This window comes from Chenopodium album, chromosome 14 (genome assembly GCF_948465745.1).
Source record: "Chenopodium album chromosome 14, dcCheAlbu1.1, whole genome shotgun sequence".
NCBI classification, from domain to species: domain Eukaryota; kingdom Viridiplantae; phylum Streptophyta; class Magnoliopsida; order Caryophyllales; family Amaranthaceae; genus Chenopodium; species Chenopodium album.
In genome coordinates, this window is record NC_137847.1 from 7347728 (window position 1) to 7368642 (window position 20915).

At 33.5% G+C, this 20915-nt stretch overlaps 3 protein-coding genes across 3 annotated transcripts; 1 reads left to right on the forward strand and 2 right to left on the reverse strand.

Moving 5' to 3' along the window:
• Nucleotides 1-4824: 4824 nt before the first annotated feature.
• On the reverse strand, nucleotides 4825-6843 carry LOC145578781 (uncharacterized). The gene is made up of 2 exons (XM_081636082.1): nucleotides 6520-6843; nucleotides 4825-5803 (listed from the first exon to the last, which is right to left on the reverse strand). The coding sequence occupies exon 2, from the start codon at nucleotides 5790-5792 to the stop codon at nucleotides 5097-5099; it is 696 nt and encodes a 231-aa protein (XP_081492208.1). The 5' UTR covers nucleotides 5793-5803; nucleotides 6520-6843; the 3' UTR covers nucleotides 4825-5096.
• A 4283-nt stretch (nucleotides 6844-11126) lies between these two features.
• On the forward strand, nucleotides 11127-15712 carry LOC145579987 (uncharacterized). The gene is made up of 6 exons (XM_081637300.1): nucleotides 11127-11933; nucleotides 12541-12638; nucleotides 13424-13448; nucleotides 14709-14829; nucleotides 14915-15049; nucleotides 15268-15712. Exons 1-6 carry the CDS (start codon nucleotides 11528-11530, stop codon nucleotides 15479-15481), a joined length of 999 nt encoding a protein of 332 aa, XP_081493426.1. The 5' UTR covers nucleotides 11127-11527; the 3' UTR covers nucleotides 15482-15712.
• A 1312-nt stretch (nucleotides 15713-17024) lies between these two features.
• On the reverse strand, nucleotides 17025-18896 carry LOC145579988 (large ribosomal subunit protein eL37x). Its single transcript, XM_081637301.1, has 4 exons — nucleotides 18758-18896; nucleotides 18525-18660; nucleotides 17361-17462; nucleotides 17025-17276 (listed from the first exon to the last, which is right to left on the reverse strand). Exons 1-4 carry the CDS (start codon nucleotides 18758-18760, stop codon nucleotides 17230-17232), a joined length of 288 nt encoding a protein of 95 aa, XP_081493427.1. The 5' UTR covers nucleotides 18761-18896; the 3' UTR covers nucleotides 17025-17229.
• Nucleotides 18897-20915: the final 2019 nt, after the last annotated feature.

A 20915-nucleotide genomic window follows, 5' to 3' on the forward strand; every position in this document is an offset into this window, starting at 1 on the left:
TTTACATTTCTCATGTATTTAATTCCTTGTTTTGTTTGGTTGATTTTATTTAACTCCCATGTATTGTAGGATGATTTACAAAAATATACGAAGTAGCTTTTAAGAAACTTATTTACGGTTTTGCATTGGAATAAAACTTATTTACGAAAATACCAACCACGTAGGCTTGGAGATTCATTTGGGGTAATTTTGTCATATGTATGCAATATCAACCACGAAAAAAAATTAAAAAAAAAATAATATGTATCCCCCAATACAATATACATAAGAGGGTCCATTAAAAAAAAAAAAAAAAAAAAAAAAAAAAAAAAAAAAAAAAAATCACCAAATGTCCTCAAATTCACCTTATACCCTTCAATTTAACAAAAATGTCAGCATAAGCCCAAACGACAAACGAACGTCAGCTCCGTTAGTCATTAGGGTTACCACGCCACGTCGCAATATCTTACTGGTTGTCTTTTCAATTAATTAAATTTTTAAATAATTATTTATTTAATTTTTTTTTTTCTAAAAACAAAACCAACCCCAACCCAACCCAAACCAAACCACCAGCATGTCACCGCCACCACCAGCCTGCCTTGAACCACCAATCCTGCGACTCAGCCCAGCCACCTCGCGCCGGCGACTCTACCAGCAACCTCACACCGGCGACGCTACCCAGGCCAGCCAGCCTTCCCCAGATTTACTAATCTCCTTTTCTCCCTTCAAAATCCCTCCCTTTCCCTGGCCATCGTGGGCATCCGAATCCCCTCCCCGCGCCAGCGATATTGGCCCTCCCCGTGCCTGCAAACCCAAATGCCCCTACCCCTGCCATCTCCCACCCATGAACCACCACGTCGAATCCCAAAATCAAAACCCCCAAAAACTAAAACCTAGGGTTTTGATTTTGGGGTTTTAATGTTTCGAGGTGGTGGTTTTCGACTTAGATGGGCAACAGCGGTGTGGGGGAGGGGATTGGGCAGCCGCCGGCGTAAGGATAGGTTCAGGGGGGAATGTACTGTGGCGCAGGGAAGGGGGTAAGGACGTCGGCGCTAGGGCAAGGGGAGGGTTTTTCCACGATAAAAGAAGGCTTTTAAGGACGGGACTTGGTGGTTTAGGGTAAGGATAGGGACGCCGGCGAGTGGAGAAAATGGTGCGGACATCAGCGCGTCGAAGGGCGGGGGTAGGTATGAATTCCGTGCGCCGACGCAGCTGTTCAGGGTGGCGGGGACAGGGTCAGGTGGTGGTTGGGGTTTGGGCTATAGTGGGTGGGTTTTTATTTATTTATTTTGATTTCTAGTTTTTGATATTTTTTAAATTAAAATAATTTTAAAAAAACAACCAATAAGAAGCTGTCACGTGGCTAATTTTAACATTCATAACTAACGGAGTTAATGTTTGTTAGTCATTTGAGCGTTTGGTGACATTTTTGTTAAATTGAAGGGTATATGGTGAATTTTAAAATTTTTGTGGGTATATGGTGAATAAAAAAATAACTCAAGGCTATTTGGTGAAATATCTGGAAAAAAAAATACATAAGAGGGTTTCAAATTTAAAAGTTTCTGTCTTCAAAAAAAAAATTTTAAAAGTTTCAAGTTATTAAAATTTACACCAGATTGAAGAAATGGGCTCACCTAAACGTAATTTGCAGCCCTCTTTAATCTTCACATTCATTGTTGAACAACTTTGTTAAATTTGAAAAACAAATTGATCATGCATAACATATACGAAACTTAAAATATGTACACATACAGTGGAATTAAAAAATAGTAGGAACTTACTATTTTCAATAGGTTGGATCTATGAACAATTAACTTCCCTTTATTAAAAAATACTAAGCTTTCATAAAGTAAAATAAAAAAAAAAAAAGATTTTTTTTAAAACAAAAAAAAAAAAAAAAAAAAAAAAAAAAGATATTTGTAAAACCAAGATTTTTATTTTTTTATTTTTTTTGTTAAATATTTTTTTTAATCACAAAAAATAGAAAGAGGACACGTGTCTTTTCAACTTCTTGTTTTAAAATAACAAGCTACGAGACACACGTTACGCATGTACATTATACGAAATTTATTAATTTACTCATAATATTGTTATGATGGATTTTTTCGAAGATCAATATTTACATAAACTTTAAATTTAAAAATGAAATTTTAGTTTGTCAATAGGACATTTATTCCACTTTGTGTACCTTAGTTAACCTTAAAAAATATTGTTGATCGTTGAGTTTTTATATTAAAGATTGAAAACTATAGAGTATTCTACGGTAATAGTACGTATATAGAGTAGATTGATGTATAATTTTTCCTTTTATTTTTTTCTAATAAATTTAAAGGTTTTTTTTTTCCTTTGTAACGTAGATTTTTTTGAGGGAACTATATTGGTATTAATTTTCCTTTTTTTTTTGTTTAATAAAATCATGATATAGTTATCTTTTAACAAAGTTTAACGTGGTTTTTTTCAATTAAAAAAAATGTAAATGTGGTTTGTGGTTAGTTACATTCTTTTTTATTTATGAAAAGTAGATATTTTATGTTTGTTTTTAGTGATAATTCCGGTTAGTGCGTAATTAGTTTTTAGTTTGTTTTTTTATTTGATAATATTTTTTTTGGAGTAGTTATGAATGAATTTTTTTCTTTTTTTTTTTAAAAAAAAAAATATTAATTAATGAATAAGTAATTTTTTTAAATTGAGAAGGGCATTTTGGGGAAAGACAAATTTATCACCCAAAAGGCCCTTTCTCTTTATATAGTAGTATGGATAGTATAGATTATAGATAGATTATGACATGACAAATTATTTAATTATTCACTTCACTTTCCCAAACTTTTCGCGAAAAAAAAAAAACTTCCCCAAACTTAAGAAAATTATGTGAAAATAGGATTCATATGTTATAGAATATTACTTTACTACCGGAAGATCAGAGGAAGAAATGTTGCATGGTGTTGAACTTCTTCCTCTCATGATCCGGGGAAATGATACGGGAAAAGAATGAACATAATTTTTTTTTTTTTAAAATCTTCTTACTTGTATGGCTAAGTATTGTGAATATTTTATTTGTAAAATTATAACTATAATTTAACATTTTTTTTAATCATATTTAACATTATTTTTTGTCAAATTATGTAATGTTTATTTGTAAGTCATCTCCCCCCCAATTAGAAACTGTCATTCAACGATACTCAAAGTAAAGGGATGGAAATGGATCTAGGATCATACCAAGACCATGTTGAACTCTACCCTAAAGTAGGGGTATGGATCTTTTTTTATAGACCATATGAGTTCGGATAGGGTAGTGTCTAGGTAGTATTGGATAGGACAAAGGTTAGACCCTACTTATAACCCGTCAAATTTAGACCCTATCCAAACCCGCGCATAATTCATAATCTCCCATTTCAGTATGCCAACTTTATTTGTAATATATTAGGGTTTTTTTTTTCTTTTTTTTTTTTTTTGGGAAATTCTCTTTGGTGAACTTCAAGTTTTTAATTTTCTAAGTGGTAAACAAAGTTTTATAAAATTATCTTTGGTACTCATAAACTTCTTATACTTATTACTTTTGATATTAATTATTATCCCGTCAAAAAAAAAAAGATATTAATTATTATATTTTATTAAAAATTTAACTATAGTTAGGTTTATTTTATTTTTTAACAATAAAATTTAATTATAGTTAGATTTTTAATTATTTTTAACAATTATATTAAATTAAAAAAAAAAATCAACCACCCCTACCCCCACCCACTGCCAAGCCTCCCCTCCCCCCTGCCGAACGGCCGGACCCGGCGCCGGCAACCTACCTTCTCTCTTTGCCCCCCTATCCCGACATCTCCCAAACCACCACCTCTAACCCCCCCCCCCCCACCGATCAGCCACCTTAGTCCAACAGCCTCCCCACAACCGTCGCCTCCCAGTCCCCCCACCCTCGACACCATTTCCCCTCCCCTTAAACCCCTCCCCAACCTCAAAAACCCCCCTCCTTCGCGACCGACGTCCAAACCCCCTCGCCGGCGCCGGGGAGGGAGTTTGGACGTCGACCGCTAAGGAGGGGGGGTTTTTCGAGGTTGGGGAGGGGTTTAAGGGGAGGGGAAATGGAAGGAGAAGGGCTGGGGGTGTCGAGGGTGGGAGGGGGGCTAGCCTTGCCGGCGGATAGGGACCACCGGCACAGGGGGAGGGGTGGGATCTGACGGTGGTGGCTGGTGGTGGGGCGTTGGGGTGGGGTGGGTCTTGGGTTGTGGGTTTTTTATTTTTTTTTTAAGTTTTTTTTTATAATTAATTAACTAATATTACAACAACCAATTAGAGGCTGTCACGTGGCATATTAGTCATTAATGACTAACGGTATTAACCGTCGTTATTCATTAAGGGCATTTGGTGACATTTTTCTTAAACTCAGGAGTATTTGGTGAATTTAAAAGTTTTGATGGGTATTTGGTGAATAAAAAAATAACTCAGGGGCATTTGGTGAAATTTCCGAAAAATTAAACTAGCATGTTAAGTAGAGGAAACTTACAAAGGATTGAACGAGGTTATATAAACTGTTGCGGTAAGCATTATTTGATTAGAAGGTCATTGGAGATAAGCATGAAGGCTTATATGGTAGCTGTGAATGATTAATGCACGCATGGATTTTGAGTGTTAACGAAGGGCAAGTAAGGGCACTGCTAAAAGAGGAAGATGCAGAAGAAATACAGGACAGCTAAACAGAAGGTGTCAAAGATTTGAAAATTAACAAGATTTATAAACAACCAAACTGCCATTGTAGCATAAATACCTTACACCAGATAATAATTAGGAAGCTTTAACATTGTCATAAATAAATAAATAAATAAGAAGCAACTGAGGATGTAAAAAACAGGAATAATCTTTAACATTGACAGATGCAAATAGTACATTGAATTTGATAATCCTGATAGTTTCACAAAGTTGAAAGTTCTTATATTAAAAATTACACAATTGGTAGCACTAAATACTAGAGCTCTTAAATATCCTAACTTACAAGAAAACGCGAGACTAACAATTTGAAGAGCCTTCTTGGCTAGACAGTGTCGAATGTGCATATTTATCTACAATCAAATCACCAATTCTTCCCAATGAAAGTTTCTCTATGTAACTTAACACTACGCTTTTATCTCCAATCTACATAATGGACATGTTCGTTTTCCTTGAAAAACCCACCGAATCATGCATTTTTCATGATACATATGAAAGCAAGGAAGTGTCGCCACATCATTTGACATCCCAAACTCCTCTAAACATATCGAACAATTATTCATAGTTCTTGAATGGCCGTTACCAAAGCTGACTCCACTATCCTGTAGAAGAGATTTTATGTCATCAGTATCAGATGAATACATGGGTTTGCAATCCTGTTCAAAAAAGCCGGAATCAATGTCATCAGAATACATGAGCTGGTAATCCACTTCCTCTTGGTAATCCTCATCCTCATCCTCATCTTTTAGGAAAACCTCAACTTTGAATTCCAGAGACTTGCGGCCAGATTCAGCAACAAGCCTGAGCAAAATCTCACAACTTTCCACCACAACATTCATGGTACAATCCCAAGCATCCATATCAACATCAAGCTCAGCAAACCAATTCATGATATCAAAATGCCAATCACTACTTTCTCTCTTCAACTTTAACGTCCCAGTAGTGCTCGGGCCCCCAAAATAATTTACTAGTAAGTAGATGGTGAAGAAATCATCGACTGGCCTCTGGCTATCACCAGGATCTTCATTGAATGCCCACGATTTAACTTTGATGCCTGGTTCCATTGCTGAACTTAAACCAAGCTTACCAGTATTATAGCTCATTGTATCAAATTCTGCAACAACAAAGTCAAAAATTACTCTCTAATTTAGAAATTAATTCTAAAACTCTCACTTTCTTCTCATTCAGATCATCCCATAATCGTGATATAGAGAAACAATTAACTGCTTATATTTAAACCAGTCGCCTAGCAAAATTTACCTATACGCCAGAGGTCTAATTTCATAGTTCAATACTAACATTAAAGGGTTCTGCGATACATTAGCAACGTTCAATTATCAATTAAGGCTTAAAATATCACAAATTTTTTGGGATATTTGGTGCAATTAGCAATTAAGACTCGAAAAATCACATATGTTTAGGGATGCTTCATTCAATTATCAATTATAGCTAGGAAAATCATACATTATTAGGTTATTTGATTCAATGATCAATCAAGGATCGAAAAATCACATAAATATTAGGGGTATACGATTCAATCATCAAATTAGGCTCAATGATTCAATTATCAAACTATGCTCGAAATTATGTGATGGAATTATCACATAAAATTCAATTAAGGATATTTGATTAACTCGTGATATAAAGCTCGAAAAATCAAATAATTTTAGGGATATACGATTCAATTATAAAAATAAAGTCATAATTTAAGTAAATTAAACCAAAAGTTAAGATTTTTAAACCCTAAACTAACAAATAATAAAATTAGACGAAGAATAAACCCTAAATTGTGAGTTGAAATTAGGATGAGAAAAGGAAACAACAACTAACCTCACAACACAGAAGCTGCTTCGATGAGTGCCTCAATGGAGAACGTTGAGTGCGCCTCAACGGAGAACTTAAAACCCGATTTTTTTTTTATTAATTTTTTTTCACGAGTCTTTTATGAGATAAATGTTTAAGGTGCCAATATTTTAATTAATATAACTCACACAAACTAAAACCTCTAAGTAAAACTTTTCTAATCCTGTAAAATATCAAATTACCATAATTAAATCAAATATAATAAAATCTTATCTTGCTTAAAAAAAAAAGTAATAAAATCTTATCTTTCAAAAAAAAAAAATCTAAAAAATCTTTCCATAATTTAAATCAAATTATCCACAAGTTATATATTTTTTTTATAGTAGTTGATTTTTTCCCAAAAAAAATTGCTATAACATTGCTTTAAAGTTTTTATACTAGAAGATTCTACTATACAATTCGACAATTCGTATAAGAAAGTTTGTCAAAAATAATACAAGTATGACCTTTTAACTAATTGTTTAACGGTTTTTCTAATGTGTGCTCTTTAGTGCAACAAATTCACCAATAAATATTTTTATATACAATTTTTTACTTGACCACAAAAGATGTTAACGGTTTGCATAAAAAAAATAAATAAATAAATAAAGATGTTAACTGTATTATTCTCTCTTACCATATATTTTTGTCCAAATTTTTAGAATAAAACCATTGACTTTTCACTAATCAATTATGATTTGATCTACATAATCTTAGGCCATGTTCTCTTCACCTAAAAAAGTAATATTAAGTAAAAATAATTTCAGTTCAGTAAAAATAAGTTCGGTTCAGTAAAAATAATTTCAGTTCAGTAAAAATAATTTTTATTGGTCTAGTGAGAAAGTGCATGGTACTGGCCCTCCAAAGCAATTGGTTGCGGCTACACCTCGATCACATAAATGGCATAGATGATCCCGAGAATGTACCTCAATAGTGTCAACAAGAGGCTTATCAAGAACTGACATTGCAAAATTAAGTCACAATAAGTATTTAGAACAAAATTACGGACAAGTCTTGTTACATACCCGATATATATTTGCAAACACACATGGAAACTCTAATGGTAAAAACAAGGCTAGCTATGGGCCTATGCAAACCAAATTGAATAGGGCTTTAAATTAAGGAAAATTTCACATTTGCTACCAGGGAAAGGACCCTAATTCACATTTGCTACCCCTTTAATTTTTTATTTTATATTGCTACCACCTAAATCAGAGTATTTTAAAAATCACTGCCACTTAAAAAAAATTAAAAATTACAAAATTAAAAAAATAAAAACCACCTACTCCCCTCCCCTGCCACCCATCCCCTTAACTGCCACCCCTTCCCTGTCGCGCGCCCGGCGCTTAGAGCTTCGTCCGGCGCCGATGCGAACTCACCCCCTCCCTTTCCCCCACCCTACGCAGCCAACGCGAACCCCCCTTCCCTTTCCCCGTTCTCGCTGCCCCAACCCCACCTCGAACTAAAACCACCCATTTCCCCTTCCTCTCACCGAAATCCGCCCCCAACCCCGTTCCCCCCCACTGAAATCGACCCCCCTGCCCTTCCCCTACTGTTTTCGGCCTTCCCTAATCCAAAACCACCCAAAACGAATTTAGGGTTTCGTTTCCAGCTCGATTCGGGTTAGGGTGGGAAAAATTGGTCGTTTCCGGCTCGATTCAGGTTGGGGAAAGGTGAAATCGGCCATTTCCGGCTCGATTCAGGTTGGAAAGGTGAAATTGGTCATTTCCGGCTCGATTTAGGTTGGGGTGGTGTCGTGGCAGGTGTTTAAGGGTTGGGGGTGGCTTTTGGCTGGGGGAAGGGCGGTGTCCGAGCTGGTGTTTAAGGGTGGGGGTGGGGGCAGCGAGGAGGGGATAAGGGAAGGTGGTGCGCCGACAGGGGGTAGGGAGGTTGTTGGGTTTAAAAAAATCATGGTGGGTCGAAGGTGGCAAACGGGGAGGTAGTGAGGGTGTTCGAGGAGGAAGGGGTGGCAGTGAGGGTGGTTGATCTCACTAACGGAAATTGTAACAGAAAGTATTAAGTGGTAGCAAAATTAAGATTATGTGATCTTGTGTGGTAGTAATATAAAATAAAACATTAAATCGGTAGTAAATGTGAAGCTAGGTGGTTTCGTTGATAGCAAATGTGAAATTTTCCTTAAATTAATTAAATATGCAAAATAAAATTTGGTATACATATAATTCATGTTTACTAATGTTAGAAAAATAGTTATGATATACTTATTATAGATAACTAGTCATGGAGCACGGGTAAAATAAGTAAAATTCGTGGTTGTGTTTATTTTTTGTGATATTCGTGGTTGTGTTCGGTCTTTTGTAATAGCAAGGATACATGAATTTGTAAGTACTAACAAGGAGTAGTGATAAAGTTTTATTGGGAAAAAGCTATGGAAAAACAATTATTATAAGTGAAGTTATCAAGAATTTGTTATAATTTAAAGATTTTAAAAAAATTATACTATTGTTTTCTGTGGAAATTAGACTATTTCCGACCCTTTTCCTTAATTTTATTTAGTTTTGCAATTTAGGTTATAATAAATCTACACAGGTAGTGTAGATATTCGTCTGTCTCCCTATGGTGGAGTCTTGAGTTTTTGTTAGTTTAGTTGTTTGTTTGTGTGTTAGGCTTTATAAAAAAGGTAATCATCTTTTAAACTATTGTCAGTTCTTTGATACAAATTTGTTCTGGATCACAACGGTTGTCAAGTTTTCAAATACGTTCAAGCGAATCAGATGAATAAATCATCTTTACGGCTACAACAAATCGTTAGACCATCTCTCCAAAAAGGTTGTATATTCCAGCGATGTGTGCGAGAGATGTACTACAGTGCAAGATGTTTTCAACGATCGTATCTTTGATAAAGGAAACCCTAATTTGATTTGATTTTATGTATTTGTTAAGTTAGATTTTATTTGTAGAAGTCAGTTGACTTTTTATTAACGTATTGATTTGTTTCAAAAAGAAAATGTAGGTAAGGAATAAGGAATGCATTTTTGTACAAATTGTTTGAACATATATTTATGGTGTTTATATATTTTGATTCTTGAAGCTTATATAAATATGTGAGCAACAAAATTGCTACATAAAGACAATAATCCTTTCTTACCATTGACAGTCATTGATATCCCCTTATTTCATCATCTATGTCGAGAATCACAAGTTAATGAGAAGCGTTGTTACACTTTACTTTTTTTTGTTTCGTTATAATCGGAACACATGAATTTATCAAGGAGGAACCTATCTTGGGCAAGAGAAGACTTACAACATGTGAGTTTAATCCAAAAACAAAGGTGTTTCTGAGCCAGAGTGAGCAACTGCACGGGCCCCTAAAATAAAGAGACTTAAAATTTGGTATTCATCACTATATACAAAGAAAAACCTATTGTGGATCAATGATTAAGTATTTGACTTTTGTGAAGCTTTATTAGTTAGTTTAGTAAAGTTTTGTTGTTAAGATAAATTTGTGTCTATAAAGGGACCAATTTTAAAATGTCGCACAAGATCATCATTGTTATTATCTATGAAATATATTTTGAAAAGGAGAGTCATATATGAGTAAAGTAAACGAATTAAGTTGTAAAAAGTAAATAAAAATAAAGTGTAACAATTTTTATTGAAATGTTTCAAAGTAGCAAGTGTTTTCTATAGAGTTGAGTCATTAAGATAATACAATTTGACAACAACAGTGGTGAAGATTTACAAGATTCCAAACCAATTGAAACCCCATAATATGGAATTCAATCATCAAAATAAAATTAACTTTGTTGAGATTCTTACTTTACTATTATGTGACTTGTGTACTCAAATCGCAGGAAATTCTATTCTTAGTCTTTTACCTGTGGTTGTTATTCAAATCATTCTCATAGTGGCTAGATTTGTTTTTGAAGGCATAAAAAGTATCCAAAAGCTACAAATTTATTTACAAAAAAAAAAACAAAAAAAAAACAGTAGTTTATTTAGAGGCTTGCCCAGTTTACCACCTTGACAATTAACTAACACCATTAGCGGTTTACACCTTATTAAATTTGTATTTAAATGGAAAAAAACATTGTTCATGGTAAAACCGCTAACACTATTAGCAATTCTTCCTTGAGCAGTACGAAGTTTTTTTTATTTATTTATTAATTTTTATTTTTTCGTTATTTAGTTACAAATTTGCCACCGTACACTTGTACTTTCTCATTTATTTATTCACATAATTTCGGCAAAAAAAAAAACACAATATTTTTTACGACTATAAAAATTACTTTTTAACGATCTTATAAAATTATTTTCAAACTGACAAAATTACAAAAAAAAAAAAAAAAAAAAAAAGAGTTTAACCGATAATTTAAATTTAATAAAAATAAATCATTTTGTATGGCATCTACAAAGATTACCAAAATTGCCAACTAATTTACTTAACTCTAAAAGTAATTTATTTATTTTTTAGAAGGAGCTCTAAAAGTAATTTTATTGTAACACAATTTAATTTACAGCAAAATGCGTTATGCTATGAGAGAATAACAGAAAAAAAAAAAAAAAAAAAAAAAAAAAAAAACGGAGCATGTTGATTGGTGGCTTGATTGATAATGGCCGGTGAATGCTATGCTTGTATTTAAAGTGATGAAGAGAGAGAATGATCAAAGCAAGAGCGGAGGGTTCTCATTTTTTATACACTTTCCCCACTTTTCCCATTTTTTTAACAATTTTTTTTCTTTTTTGTTTTCATCTCTTAATCTTTACCCAATTTGTTATTTTCCCAAAATAAAAAACAAAATCTGGGTTTTTTTTGTTTTTTTTGTTTTTTTTTTTAAAAAAAAATTTAATTTTATAATTAAAAAGCCAAATCAAATTCTATCATAGATTGTAGCAATCTTTTTGAAAATTTATCATAGATTCTGCATTTAATCTTGAAATTAGCAGCTGGGTACAAATTTTTTGGGGGAGAAATCTTAAATTTTTGTTATTGATTTAGGTTGGAGAGGTTGAGGGAAAATGATGTGATTAATTAGTAATGATAAAAAGGCAAAACTTGCAATCAATGGCTGCTTTAATAGGCAAAGGATTATCTGGGTTGATTAAAACTGACAGAAAAATCTCAACTTCAAACCATTCTCAAAACTCAAGAATCAATGTTGCCAACATTGGGTTTAATTTGAAGGGTTGTGCTGATTTTAGAGAAAAAGTTCCTAAATTGAAGAGTGAAGATGTTATTGGGTTATACAAAACTAGGGCTTTCACTCTTTCTCAGCAACCTTTTTCTGATATGGAGTTGCAGTTGCAAGATGAGAAAAGGGGTAGTGAGGTTTTAGCTGTTAATAATGGCGGTGCAGCTTGTCAAAGGGGCAGTTCTACTGTTTTTTCTGATGCTGGTGGTTCATTGCCTGAGAAGATTGTTGTTGCTGTTGATATTGATGAGGGTAATTGCTAGTTCTTGGAACCCCAATTCGAATTCGTTGCGTTTGTTGTTGTTATTTGTGATTATTGCTTGGTTTTGATTGATCTTTTGGTTTTGTGTATTATTCATATTTGAATGTGTTTTTGTTTATCTAAGGACAAACATGGGGAATGAATTTATAGTGTATTAATCATGAATGTGTTTTTGTTTATTTCATGACACATGTACTAGAGATAAATTGTGGGAATGGGAATGAATTTAAAGTGTTTTTCTTCGTAAATTTATATTGCTGTTCAATATTAGCCTTTATAGAGTGAATCTGATTGATAATAAAGGGCTTTATGTTGCTGAGTAAGTTTATAGAGTTAAGTTTGGTTGAGTGGTTGTTGCAAGCAAGGAAAGTGCCTTAGTGCTTTGATTGGATTATTAGTTTCATTTATATGGGGCTATTAAAATGCTTGGCTACTTTTTGTGTATACTTTGATCTAACTGGAATAATGTGATTTGTACCATATAGTGATTTGAGGTTGTTAGTTCTGTCTGATACTCAGTTCATGCTTTTGCATTTGTGGTGGAATCCTGAAATAGCTATTATAGCTACTGACTATGCCTTCCTGTCTGAGGTGCAGTCCTTGGGAACTTTGTCTCGGCCCTAAACAGATTCATTGCTGACCGTTATTCTTCAGTTCATTCGGTTTCTGAATATTACGTGTATGAGTTCTTTAAGGTACATTCTGAGGCCTCAAATGTTTTATTAGTTCATTTGGTTGTTTTATGTTTTGTAAAATGTATTGCTTTTGTGTAGATGTTCTGACTTTTTTTAATTTTATCACTGAATTCATTCCTATTTACACTGATACTTAGGTAGAAATTGCAATGGTTTCTGTGTTTTCAGTGGTCTTATAATAGGTGTGAGATTCCTCAGTTGAAATTCAAAAAGTTTAGTTGAAAGAAAAGCCTGAATTGTTTTCAGTTTTTCCATTTATCTGCTACTGAAATGCTGAATAGCAGTCGTTAATTGGTTATTCTACCTTGTTGTTGTGTACATGGTTCCATATATCAGTCCTTTTAAATTCAACAATTGTTTACTTGATCTTCGTCTTATCTGAACTGTTCACAATTATAGCCAATTTATGTCTATCCAAAATTAAAGTCATTCTATAATATCAACACTGAATGCAATGTGTAACGGTTGCTCGTATATTGGATCAAAATGAATGTTGAAACTGTTGTTGAAAGTCATGGAATTTTGTTTATTGGGACCATTTTTTTGTACATTAATGTACTTCAGTAAATCCAATACCTTTGCAACCTTGAGTTTGCTTTGAGGCGTTCCAGCTATTTTTATTACTCATATGCCTAACCTACTTAGCAATTTAGCATGCATATCAGCATATGAAAATGATTTTGGTTGCCTCTTTCAATCATAATTTGTTGATGAATGTCTTTTATATTAAAAGCAGTGGATACTTTTTCAAGGCCTGATATTTCCTTTATTTATTTTTCTTACAGATTTGGAATTGTTCCCGTGATGAAGGTACACTGAGTATATTATGTTTTCTGTTACTTCATTTCAAACAAATCATTCATAATTGTTGTGAATTAGATGATTTTTTTTTTCCTTTTCAATGCTGTAGCAGCTAACTACATCTTTTTCCAGTTCTGATTTTATAGATGTGTCAGGGCTTTTGTTTGCTGTCATCAGCTTTTCTGTTGTGCTGAATCTTGTAGATTTCCTGTCTGTACCTTGGCATTGAGTGAAATGGGATTTTGAGACTTGAGTGACATTAAAGACCCAGCTATGATCCTCCTGAAGTCCTGATAGAAAATAAGGGAGTGAATGTTTGAAAATATGAATTTAGTGCTCAATTTAAACAGGTCTTATATTATGTCACGTGGGAAAGAAGACTGATGTAGTGTCCAGATGTTTCATGTAGACTGGTGAAGAAGCTGGAAGCTTCTGTTTGATGCTAAAATGTAGTTGCTTTGAGAATGGAATTAGAGAGGGTGGAGTAGACTTGTAGAAGTTAAGAAGAGTCAAGAAGATAAGGAGCAGTTTGATCAGTGGGAGAGAAATTAGGAAACATGTAGTTAAAAGCGTGCTGACTATGATAGAAATGAGTCAGGATTCATTTCTAGACTGTTCCCTTGTTGGCATTATTGCTTCTCATCTTACATTTCATTGCCCAAACAAATTGCAATGATCCTTCAATGCTCTTTCTTCTTACTTTCTGTTATTCGTTACAAAACAAGCTTATACTATTCGGATTTCTTTCAGTTTGTGCTGGAAATAAATTTACTTTCATTCTGTATAGAAGCTGTTTGGTTATGTGAAATTTCTAGGGGACTTGTTACTTGTAATTAGAGAGTTTTCTTCCCTTTGGGTCTACAATATGATGCCAACTGATTTCTTAATTCCCATGTTTTGCTGTAACACTCAGTAGGTTCTTGTTCGTGTTATTCCTGCAAGATCAGAATTTTCTAATGAATTGCCACTTTCTGTAAACCTATTAGTCAGAGAGAACTGATTATGACTTGTTATGTGGAAAGCTATGAGTTGGTTTTGTGATGGAAATAGATGATGTATTAATTTCATAATCGTGTGTATATACTTTGTTAATGAACTGGGAGCCAGGGACTGTCCTTATAGTTCCATTTACAACGGATGATCATCTTTCACTTGAAAACATATTTCTTTGGGCATTGTTGTATATCTAATTGGATTAATATTACAGTCCTTATTGACTCTTAATAATATTGGGCTGTTTTTTTTTTTCTTTTCTTCTTTTATTGACAGCTGATATCCGTGTTCACGAGTTTTTTAAGACACCTTATTTTAAGAATGGAATCTACCCTCTCCCAGGAGCTCAAAAGACCCTTAACAAGCTATCAAGTTTTTGCACCTTGTCTGTTGTCACGTATGTATTTGCTAAACCCACTACTGATATAATATTCATTCATGTTGTCATGCGGTGTGACTTGTTGAGTCTTCCTTGCTCTTAGGTCTCGTCAAAATGTCATCAAAGATCACACTATTGAGTGGCTTGAGAAGCACTATTCAGGACTCTTTGAGGAGATTCACTTTGGTAATCACTTTGCTCTAGATGGTGAATCAAAACCCAAGTCAGAGATCTGCAGGTGTGTTGATTTGCTTTTGCTTTGAAGCTATGTCTTAAGCATAGCTTTTAGCATCACTTTATAATAAATATGGCATTAAAATTTGATTTTATGTTTATACATGTAACCATGAGCTTGTTAATATTTTTGTCGGTTCAATTACTCCTTGATCGGGAGACATCCGAAACTTAAGACATAGCAGTGATGGGATTGGCTTTTGTGATTTATGTTGTATTCAGGTCAATGGGAGCAAAGGTGTTGATTGATGACAATCCGAGATATGCTTTAGAGTGTGCTGAAGTTGGAATAAGAGTACTACTTTTTGATTATCAGAACACTTATCCTTGGTGCAAGACTGGATCAAATAACCAACATCCCCTTGTGACCAAAGTTCATGACTGGGAAGAAGTGGAACAGCAGTTAGTATCTTGGGTCTATTCGTCGCATCTATAGCATAGCACTAGAGTATCAATGAGATGGTAGGTAGCAAAGAAATCAATTGTGGTAGCGATATTCTAAAGCACCCGATTGGAAATTTAGCAAACATTGTTATTTCCTTCGCTATTGTATGCCAAGAACATGGTAGCAGTATACTTATACAACCACATTTGCATGCAAGAATCATGCAGTCATGATAAGGATATGATAATTTCCTCTCATTTACTTTTCCCTTCATTTATTTGATCTCTGGACTATATGAATGTTACAGATTATAAAGATGTTTGGGATTAATGTATATCTGATAATATGGACTGATAGATGTTCTGTTATCGTTGATTCCGTAAGATTGCATTATGTACATCGCTTCAACTTGCAACTTGCAAGCCTTGAAACATTGGTGCATCAGTTTCAAATAATGTATTGGATGACTAACAGAGGAAGTACTATAATGAAAAGGACAATCAGTCGTAAATGTAGAAAGAGAGATCTCACCATCTTCTTGCCAGTGTTTCTTCTTGTCTCCGCATGACTACATGCATGTTCTTGTTAGTATTAGATTGGCAAATCCTGTTGGGAAAGCCTTTCAAAGTATGAACAAATTGTTAAGAAGTATGCTTTAAACTGTCCGCTGTTAGTTTACTGTCATTAACAATAGTTGATATTAATCCTCTTCGGTCATAAGTAACATACGTCCATGAAGTGGTTCATTTTGTCACAGCAGCTTGACCAACTGTATAAAAGAACGAGAATTAAACTATGCTTCAAACAGTTCTGGAAGTATGCTAAGATCTACAAAGGCATGCGGAAGAGGACTGAATATCTCTTGCACCTTGCAAAACTACCACAGATATCAAACTTATTGTCAGAAACCTGATGACACTGCCTTAGTTTACTACGAAATTGATTTTCCTACAAATGAGTTGTCGTATAACTTCTGTTTTTAGGCACATAATCAATCAGTTACTGTGAAGTCTGTGATTATAGTGGGGACTATCAGACTATCAGTCATTGATTTCCTGCTGTTATTATCAGAATTAGTCTTTTGTTTATCTGTTAAAATTGAAGATTATTGTGGTGGGTTTTTGGAATCAAATATACATGTCCGAGTCTGCCAACAACAACAAAGCCTTACTCCCAAAAGTATTTGTGATCGAGTTTGCAGCATGTATTAGATAAACAGGTTTTGCAGCACATGATGTATGGTCTATCTCTTACTTCCATTCAAGCCTGAAGATCTGCAGTGTTCTTACTTCCGTTATGTTTATCGAGAGCTTCTTGGTTGTGCTGTATTTAACTATTGATTGTATTTTCAACCAGTGTGAATTTGGCTAATGAAAGAATTGAGCAGTTAAAAACTGTGTTCAAGCAGTGTGCATCACACATTCACACTCTCATACATCACCTTTGCTGTATATTGTTTCTCAATGTTAAACATATATTTACTTTAGTTTTTTATGCTGTTATAGATTCATTAATGAAAGAATTGAACAAGCAGTTGAATCAACTTTACCAATGACCGTATGGAGTAATAGAATACAGTAAGTTTCACCAAATATCAAAATCTGAAACTAATAATAATCTCATCATTTAGAGCTAACACATTGTAAAGATAAACAAAATCCAGTAGTATCATTCGATCACGATACAATGTCTCCAACTTCTTAAAAAAAAATTAAGGCTAATTAAACACTTCAAAGATGCAAAAATGGAGTTAAATGCCTGAAGTTTCCAAATTAACCCCTCTGAAACTTTCACTCTCTTTAAGCTGATGCAGCCGCGCCTAACTTCCTTGGTGCTGCTTGGGTACCTAACCAAAGCAAAAACAACCATTACACAAACACCCTAAAATGAAAACAAACAAGCTATTCGTTAAAAGTATTAATCTTTATACCCTCTCTGAAGCCGGTCTTGAAACGGCGTGGTACATTGCGGAGGTACCTCATACGTCCAGTTCCGGTTGTCTTCCTCCTGATTGCCTTCTGACTCCAGTTATCTAAAATCCACACACAAACACAATCAATAAAACCGCAATCTGAGCTTCCGGTATAAAAAAAACCCGGCAGCAAAGCAACTAATAAGAACAGCATAACCTACTCAATAAACGCGACACATATAAGCAAACTAGTACTCAACATATGAATAATCAAGAGGTTGAAGACTAAAGCACGCCAATTGTCAATACAGTGAATGTCGATTCGATTACAAGGTCAAGTCGGTCTAAATCAAATCCAACCATACACAAAATCATTAAACACTAAACACGGTTAATGTGCGGGACAAGCCTTTATTGTTCGAGAACTGTAATCATAATTAATTTTTCTACGGCTTGATATTAAGCATACTCGTACTCGAATTCATATACTCGTACTCGAATTATGAGTACATTCTCTAAATTCATATACTACCCCCGGTCCAAATTACTCACAACTTTGGAATATTTTATATCTCACAAATAATACCCCAAAGTTGGGGGTAATTTGGACCGGAGGTAGTAATTATAATTAAAAGGTAGGAATTGTTGGAAATCTTACTACAATTGAGGGTTTGTTAATGGCAAAAAAGAGAGAAAGATTACACCAAGTTAAATAATGGTCAAAGGTTTACCAATTGAAAACATAATTGTAAACTGTATAACCAAAATTAACAAACGACTGATAATCAATCAAAATAATGAAACAAAATTGGACAAATAATTCAAAAACATGAGCAGAACAAAAACAAATATTTATGTAATCAATCAAATAATTTAGCTAATTCTTAAATCAAACCCTAAAATGAACAAATATGGCATGAAAATTACACTTAATATGATCGAAATCATGAAATTCAACTCAATATCAATACAATGACCCAATTATAATCAAATTATTCTGAATGAAGGGTAAATATATATATAAAAAAAATTAATCCAAAATCAACAAATAACATAATACAGTAACAAAATAGCAACACAAAAACAACAATCAAACATTAAATCAGTAAAAATCTTCTTGAAAAAAACCCAGAAAATGAAGAAATTAAAAATCAAGAGAATGAAAATAAAAAAAGAACATACATTTCCTGGTGCGAGCGGCGGGGTAAGCACAAGCAGAGCAACGACTCTTCTGAAGATGGAAACTGCGGCGACCACATCGCACACAAAGTGTGTGGGTCTTGTTCCTTCTCTTACCAAAACTCCCTGTTCCTTTACCCTGTTAGATTCATCACCAAGAAAACAAACCCATTAAATTGCTGTAAAACCATTGTTGAAGATTCAGGAAGAGAGAGAAAGAGGAGAGAGAAAATCACCATTGTAGCAGACGATGAAGAATGCTAAGGTTTAGTTTGCGAGAAAGGAAATGAGGGGAGAGTAGCGGCGTTAGGTTTTGAGTTATATTATGCTTTTTTAGGGTTTTATTGTTTTTGGGTTTTTTGTTGAGAAGTTAAGCCCAATAACTCAATGTTAAACCTTTTCTCATACTAGTATTGTTGAGGTGTTCAACCCAATTAATCAATTGCTTTTTTTTTTTTTTTAGGGAAGTTTTAATCAATTGCTCTATTGCTCTACATCTAATTTCACACATTTAGGTCATGTTCATTTCACCTTAAGAATATAATATTCAGTAAAATAATTTCGATTCAGTAAAAATAAATTCAGTTCAGTAAAATAAGTTTAAAATAATTTTTGTTTCAAAAATAAAAATAAAAAATCAACAACTACAAAGAAGAAAAAATAAAATGAAGTGAACAATGCCTTAATTTAAAAAAATACTATGGACAAAATATAACTATTTAAGGGTCTTGATTTACTGAATTGAACTGGACTTATTGGAGCTGAGCTGAACTGAACTGAATATTTTATGAGAGAAGGAAATTAAAAATGAATTGAACTAAACTGAAAATAAGAACAGGCCCTAAGTCTATATTACTTGTCTTCTTATTTCGCATATATAATGAAATGAGATAAGAAATATAATGAAACAATCAATTTGAGTATTTCTATAAAAAAAATCAACAATATATTAGTGACAATTTTATTTAAGTAACGTAATAAGCATTGTTAATACTTTCTCCGTTCTTTATTATCGTACTATATAGATTGGGCACATTATATTTTGGTAGTGGAAAAAAAAAAGAATAGAGAGAAGGGTAGAAGTACAACATTAACCATGTGATATAAGTATAAACTAAAGGATAAGCGTTTAAAGTAAGGGTATATTAGGTATTTGCATTGTGAACAGAGACATTTCGTTTCCTTAAATGGATATGGTGTAATATAAGTGAAACTTCATTAAAAGGTAAGTGGTGCAATAATTAAAAAAACAAAGGAAGTATAATGTATGCACCCTATGATTGATTTTGACCAAAATTAAGATTACATGTATGACCATTGACCATGTATGTATTTGTCTTTTTTGCACTTTTTTAGTTAACCAAACAAGTTACTTCTATACTATTAGGTCATGTTTGGCAAAACTAGCAGTAGTGGGTAGCTTTTAGCAATTGAGTAACAGATAACTACAGGGTAGAGGTTAGCTATCAGTGTAGTGGTTAAAAGTAAGTGTGACAAAAATAGCAATTGAAATATTAAATACAATTGACTACCTTTCAAACGATAACTTTTTTAACGCTTGAGAAAAACTAATCGCTATCTTTCAAACGCCAATATTTTTAACATTAGAGAAAAACTATCAAAACGGTAACCTTTACCAATAATTGCTACATGAAACGATACCTTACTAAACACTCTTATTTGTTTTTCCAACTACTGTATCAACTTGATCCAAATGCTAAGCATTACCTAAAACACTACTACCAAATAGGACTTTAGTGTATTTCTTAGGAAATTTGATCGAGTGTGTATAGAAAATTGTATTAGTTAAAAAAAGGTCTAAAATGACATTATGATTGTTGTTTTTTCGCTCCCCATCAGTAACATTGTACTTTTTTCATCGTTTCTAATTTATTTTTTTCAAAAAACAAGTGTATAGGAGTATTTAGATTTATTAAATGCTGAGTTGAGCTGAATTGATTGGAGCTAAACTGAACTGAATATAGCTAAAATGAATTGTTTATAAGAGAAGGAAATACTAATTGAAGCTGAACTAAAACTGATTGAAGCTAAACTAAAACTGATTGAAGCTGAAGAGAACAAACCCTAAGTTATTTGCTGTATTTTTGGATTAGTTGTATAACTTTAATTTAGATATAAAACTTAGAACTTAACAATCCATCGATTGAAGTTTGAAATGTATTTTTTTGACCTGAACATTACATTATTGTAAAAAATTAGGCAAAACATGCAGGATCCAAATTAGGTGGACCCGTTAGATCTGGATTTGGGTCTCCATTTTCCCAACCTGGCAGATCTAGGTCATATTTAGATCCCAGATAGAAAAACGGACTGGATCCTGGTCCATTCGAACCCAATCTAGATCTGACTCGTTGCCATCCTTATTTGTAGTTA

Excerpts from the sequence above, each read along its gene's own strand:
- LOC145579988 (XM_081637301.1), bottom strand. Across the intron at positions 17,463-18,524 it reads CGCCGCTCGCACCAGGAAAT|ATAACTGGAGTCAGAAGGCA; the intron begins GTATGTTCTTTT and ends TGTGGATTTTAG. Across the intron at positions 17,277-17,360 it reads CAAGACCGGCTTCAGAGAGG|GTACCCAAGCAGCACCAAGG; the intron begins GTATAAAGATTA and ends TGCTTTGGTTAG.
- LOC145579987 (XM_081637300.1), top strand. The coding sequence starts at position 11,528 with ATGATAAAAAGGCAAAACTTGCAATCAATGGCTGCTTTAATAGGCAAA. Across the intron at positions 13,449-14,708 it reads GAATTGTTCCCGTGATGAAG|CTGATATCCGTGTTCACGAG; the intron begins GTACACTGAGTA and ends TTTTATTGACAG. Across the intron at positions 14,830-14,914 it reads TGCACCTTGTCTGTTGTCAC|GTCTCGTCAAAATGTCATCA; the intron begins GTATGTATTTGC and ends CCTTGCTCTTAG.
- LOC145578781 (XM_081636082.1), bottom strand. The coding sequence starts at position 5,792 with ATGAGCTATAATACTGGTAAGCTTGGTTTAAGTTCAGCAATGGAACCA.